The following is a 6,000-nucleotide window of genomic DNA, read 5'->3' as shown; positions in this document are numbered from 1 at the left end:
CCCGTATACAAGTTAAATTTGGAAAGATTATTATCGTAACTGCACAACAGATAATAAGAAATACTACAAGGAATATGTTTTTGATATTTTTTAATGTTTCCCGTCGCAGCGGAATCTTCGTATTTTTGTAAAATACACTCGATATCCGCGTAAATAACAAACGGTACTTTTTCTTTATTTTTAAAATGCGAAAATGTTACGTGTTTCTCTTGTTTAGTTGGGAGCGTAATTTTGGTTTTATTTAATTTTCTGCAACTAAATATGTGTTTATTTAAAGTTTGTTGTGAATAAAAATGATTTAAGCACCTATCGCAATAAAATCTGCTATGAGTCGAATCTCCGCTTTGTTTCGATAATAACCGTGATAAACTTCTAATTAATGCGAAATGAAAAACTGTCTCAAAATTGTTAATGTGATTAGAGAGATTATTGTTGTCGACGTCGTCGTCGTCGTCGTCGTCGTCGTCGTAATCATTGGTTATATCGGTGGGAAGCATCAATAAATTAACCGTTCTTAAATAAGAGAATTGACTTAAACACGCCGGTACAATATCCCGCTTTTCTAATGAGAAAACGTTTATGGAAATATTATTCATTTCTTCAAACTTTTTTATGTCTTTTAATTTGATTGGAAATTCAATGCCATCGTATTTTAAAACTTCACTGAAATGAGGATATGAATAGGTAATACGCGGATTTTGATTTGTACGACAAGGATGTAGCGCGGCAACGATAGACCAAAGAAAACAATATTCATCGTTATTTTGAATATTAAGAACAGCTTTTTTATTAATAATAAATTTTGGCATCGATACATAAGTTGAAAGACCGATATTTGTCGGTGTATAATTATTAATGTTAACTTTTAATTGTAGAATCCGGTGAAGAGCCCAACCAGAATCCCTCTCTTGAAAATCCTCTAATTTTGTTAATATATTATTTTTAATATAATTACTATAAAATTCTTTCAAATCGGTATTATGATCGATGACGCGATTTTTGGTGGAAAAATGTTTTACATCGGTTTCGGCTGTTTGTGGTTTTACAAAATCTGCAAGAAATATTACGTTAACTTTAATTAGGGACTAACGAAGGGCTTTTTTTATTTGACAAGAGAATGATCTAAACGCCTTGCTAAAAAATATTATAGGATCTTTAATATCTAAATTAACTATTGCTCCCGTTTTAATACGATTTTTAAAGCAAGACTCGTTATCAACCCAAATTAATTTTGCATTATTTTTTTTAACTGTTTTATGATGTTTGAATTGTTCTTTAAAATTTTTTAAAAGACTTAAATTTGATTCTATTTTTGCCACCGCTTTTCTGTCTGTCGACGATGACGATACACTTTTTAAATATTTTTTCAAAATTAAATTGTTTCTGTTCAGAAATTTTATCCACTTGCAATATTCATGTTTTGTTTTAATTAACTCACCAACTTCTTTAATTTTCAGCAGCGTTTTTTCACTCAACTCACTGATTTCAGACATTTTTACTTATACGCAGCAGACTTTTTTGTCTATTCTAATAGACGCGTATGTGATAAATAATATCACTTTGTAGAATTTTACCGCTTTTATCGGATAGCGGGGTTAGGGTCAAAACTATTATGTTTTGCGCAATTGATAAATATAACGTAATCGCTTTTAATATTATGAATGCACTGTGTTATTATCGTGCTGACGAAGTGGAAATTTTAGGATAGATAATAATTAAAAAAAATAAATGCATATAAATATATCGAACTCTACGACAAGGAATCATTGTACACAACGACTATGGACACTCCGTCAACATTAATTTTTGAGTCAACGGATCCCGCCAGACTTTCCAACAAGATGCTGGCGGTATTTTTAAAAAATTTATTCAGGTAAGTCTGTCACCTTCATTGTTTTGTTTTCCATAATTTACTAAAAATCTATCAAATTATCATAGGTATGGGAGGAAAGAAGTGAAGATTGTGAACAAGAGAGTTCACTTGTATTTGAAATATTCACCGAAGAATGAAACGGTTCAGGGAAAATTAAAAAATCTTCCCGTCCGATACCTGAGAGTGGCGGCCGATGACGAGGAAGAATTACAATTGTTATTGAAGGGGATGCGTGAATTCTCGGACGTCAATTTTTATGCGGCTGCCATAGAGGAGGACGAACCGGTACCGGCTAAAAAATTCAAGCCGGCTTCGGAAGAAAAGAAAATAAAAATTCTGGAAAACAGAATTTTAAAATCAGCCACCACTACGACGATGACGACGACTACCACCACTCCCAGTACCAGCAAAGTTGAAGATTTTTGCTTCGTTTTAGACGACGACGCGGACGAGTTTGAAAGTCAAAAATTTAGTGTAGTTAGTAAATAAAAATATTAAAAAATATTCGAGTTATAACTTGTTTAATTTTTTCCATCACATGATAAAAATAATATTAATTGTTCTTATGGTTAAAGTTAATAAAACAACAAGTTTACTACGTTCTCTTCATAATCTGAATCAATTTCATCTATAATTGATTGTTTCATTTCACTCGGTGAATCGTAATTACTAATAGGAGTCGAATTAAATGATAACTGTCTAGGCAATATTTTTCGTTTCTTTTGAATTACTGATAGCGGTAAAGTTTGTTCTTCTGCTGCGGCGGCGGCGGCGGGCTCCTCCACTTTTACGGGAGGATGATACTTTGGAGTAGTTTGTGTTACATCACTTACTAGAGTCGTCTTCGTCGTCGTGGTTGCTGGCGTTGTTGTTCTTGTTGAATTTTGCAAAGAAGACTCGATATTTCTCAATCGTTTTGTAATAGGCTTAAACATTGTCTCTTGCATCATTTCACCACGTTTAATTCTTCAAGTTTTTTTCTTATATCCTTACGTTTAGAAATTAATCGTTTTTAGTTAGTTAGTAAATAAAAATAATAAAAAAATATTCGAGTTATAACTTGTTTAATTTTTCCATCACATGATAAAAATCATTTTAATTGTTCTTATGGTTAAAGTTAATAAAACAACAAGTTCATTTTTTAAGATAATTTTTATTAATATACCAATTTCTCAGCAATAGTACATTTTCTTTGGCACAATTAGAGAAATTATAAAAGTGATTATTACAATGAAAATTATACTGGTTATTTTCTTTTAAACTTTTAAAATTTGGACATCCAATGTCATGTAAATCGACAATATCAATATCATTGTAATAAAGCAGTGATTTTAAATAGTTTACCTTACAATTGCCTTTAACATAGATATAGTTATTTTGTACAATGTTTCTAATAAAACTAACTACACTTTCTTGAGGTAGACAGGTCTCATCTTCTTTTTCATCCCAGGATAGTCCGTGGACACGATTCGTGGTCTTCAAAAGATGGTTTCTAATTTCACCTGTGAACCAGTTATACGGACAAGGTGTTTTCACCATTCTATGAAACACTTTTCCACTGGACACGTTTATAATTGCGATTTCTCTAACGATATAATCGCTCTGTTTATACTGAAATCCTTGAACGTCGAGGATAAACATTTTTTAAATGTTCTACGAGCACTACTAATTTGCAACTGAATCTTCCTCAAACCTACGCAACATTATTTATATCTATCCAACTATTGTGTTTGTTATCAAACCCCAACCACTTTACAAACACTTTATCGCGTTTCCTTTTGAGAATTTTTTCAACTAGATAAACGTCTGGAAACTTCACTTTTTGCAATTGTTCTTTGTAAAATCCACCGAGAATATTTTGATTATTTTCATCTTTTAATAAATACGTAGTGGGATTGGTTAGTTGAACTTTATCTACCGTAAAAATTTCCGTTGACCAATTTGGTTGGTATTTTTTATCGAAAACCCCTCGCCTCTTCGATATTCGTACGCGATCGCCAATCTTAAATTTGGTATTAAGATTTGTCATTTTTATTCGATTAAACACCGTTTCTATTAGATTTTTTTCGTGCTTTTTTATAACATCGGCCGGTTTCATTTTAATTACGCTGTGATGTGTATTATTGTAGTTTCTAACAATTTTCGATAATATGTCGATCCATTTATAGTTTCCTCGTAGACTAAACTCTTTCCACATTATATTTTTTATGGTACGGTTCACTCTTTCCACTATAGCGGCCTTTTTCTCGCTAAATACATTATAATGATTGATATGATATTTTTTCATTAAATTTTGAAAGTCTTTGTTAAAAAATTCAGCTCCAGCGTCAGTTTGTAAATTTTTTGGTTTTTTGGTGGACTTTAAAATTGTTTCCATAGCTCTCGTCACTTCCGCTCCCGACTTATTTTTTACAGGTAGCGCCCAAACAAATTTAGAAAAACAATTTATTACAATTAGTATGTATTTGTATCCACGATTCTGTTTTGCGTACGGAATCATTTCGATAAGGTCAGCTTGAAACAGATCATATAAAGATTTAATTATAGTTTTTCTACGTTTAAAGTTTATACGAGCAGGTTTATGAAGTTCCTCGACAACTTGTCGCTTGGCATCCGTAATAAATTTCGACGGCTTCATTCTATAATATCGGCTTCGCGCAATTCTTCAATTAGCGAATTTATCTCATTTAAGTGACCCGTATGACCTGCAGACTGTGACGATACGAGTAGACGCAATCGATCGACTAATTCATTTGGATCGTCCCAATAAATGTAATCTTTTTTATTGGGTGTCACTTCCATTGTTGTCATTAAACCCTTTCCCCCAGTTGTTGTTGTTGGTGCAATAATATTTTTATATTTTTTCAGCTTACTTCCGTCAATTTGAGCATTGGGTTTATAATGTCTTTTGTGAGCGTTCGTTTTGTATACAATTTGTTTATAATTTTCCCTGTCTTGTTCGTTAAATAAACTATTGTTAGGATACTTTTTAAATAACAATTCGTATAAACCTTGAGTACCTCTGTACCGTTTTCCTTGAACATAAATATCTGATCCTTGAATATCTACTTGTGAGTTACCAATAAAAAATTTTTCAGTACTTTTATCCATTCTAACGCCATACTTGTGATCAAACTCTCTATTTTCGGTATCTTCGTACATTTCTCGAATATATTTCCGTGGTAATGGATCGTATTGATCCAAATATTCAATAAAAGACACTGGTCCGATATCTTCAAATCGACTAGTAGATTCCTTGTCTACGTTTACTACGTTGTCTTCATAATCTGAATCAATTTCATCTATAATTGATTGTTTCATTTCACTCGGTGAATCGTAATTACTAATAGGAGTCGAATTAAATGATAACTGTCTGGGCAATATTTTTCGTTTCTTTTGAATTACTGATAGTGGTAAAGTTTGTTCTTCTGCTGTGGCGGCGGCTGCTGCTGCTGCGGCGGAGGCGGGCTCCTCCACTTTTACGGGAAGATGATACTTTGGAGTAGTTTGTGTTACATCACTTACTAGAGTCGTCTTCGTCGTCGTGGTTGCTGGCGTTGTTGTTCTTGTTGAATTTTGCAAAGAAGACTCGATATTTTTCAATCGTTTTGTAATAGGCTTAAACATTGTCTCTTGCATCATTTCACCACGTTTTAATTCTTCAAGTTTTTTTCTTATATCCTTACGTTTAGAAATTAATCGTTTTTTCAAAACTTTATCATTTTGTTGACTGATCATAGCGCTCGATATCACCGTCTATAGCAAGTTACGTTCTGAATGTAGAACCACTAGTGAATAACCTTTATAGGAACAGCTCTCTCTGATCAGGCGTAAACAACTTTTGATCGGGGACCTAAACAGCTCCTGAACAGGTCTAAAACAGCTCTTGATCAGGTCTAAACAGCTTCTGAACAGGTCTGAACAGCTCCTGAACAGGTCGAAACAGCTTCCGCCGCCGCCGCCGCGACAGGACGATTAGAAATGTATGAAGCAATCAAATGTTTTCCTATATCGACCTCCTTGATTAATATCGCAGTCTTTAAATACAGTTAGGAAACTAAACGCTTCGTTCCAGCATAAAGCACACATTTCTTTAAAACGTTCAAAAGTCATATCGGTACCGATAT

At 33.1% G+C, this 6,000-nt stretch overlaps 1 protein-coding gene across 1 annotated transcript; it reads left to right on the top strand.

Moving 5' to 3' along the window:
* The first annotated feature begins 1,106 nt into the window (after positions 1–1,106).
* Positions 1,107–4,492, top strand: LOC132695917 (uncharacterized). The gene is made up of 3 exons (XM_060660483.1): positions 1,107–1,873; positions 1,939–2,164; positions 4,451–4,492. Exons 1-3 carry the CDS (start codon positions 1,782–1,784, stop codon positions 4,490–4,492), a joined length of 360 nt encoding a protein of 119 aa, XP_060516466.1. The 5' UTR covers positions 1,107–1,781.
* The last annotated feature ends 1,508 nt before the right edge of the window (positions 4,493–6,000 follow it).

This window comes from Cylas formicarius, unplaced genomic scaffold (genome assembly GCF_029955315.1).
Source record: "Cylas formicarius isolate icCylForm1 unplaced genomic scaffold, icCylForm1.1 PGA_scaffold_14__1_contigs__length_1757220, whole genome shotgun sequence".
Taxonomy (NCBI): domain Eukaryota; kingdom Metazoa; phylum Arthropoda; class Insecta; order Coleoptera; family Brentidae; genus Cylas; species Cylas formicarius.
This window is presented reverse-complemented; position numbering and strand designations above follow the sequence as displayed.

What these genes read in the sequence shown, in the direction of transcription:
- LOC132695917 (XM_060660483.1), top strand. Translation starts at nt 1,782, where the DNA reads ATGGACACTCCGTCAACATTAATTTTTGAGTCAACGGATCCCGCCAGA. An exon ending in TTTTTAAAAAATTTATTCAG is followed by an intron (nt 1,874 to 1,938) that starts GTAAGTCTGTCA and finishes AAATTATCATAG; the next exon opens with GTATGGGAGGAAAGAAGTGA. An exon ending in AGGAGGACGAACCGGTACCG is followed by an intron (nt 2,165 to 4,450) that starts GCTAAAAAATTC and finishes TTATACGAGCAG; the next exon opens with GTTTATGAAGTTCCTCGACA.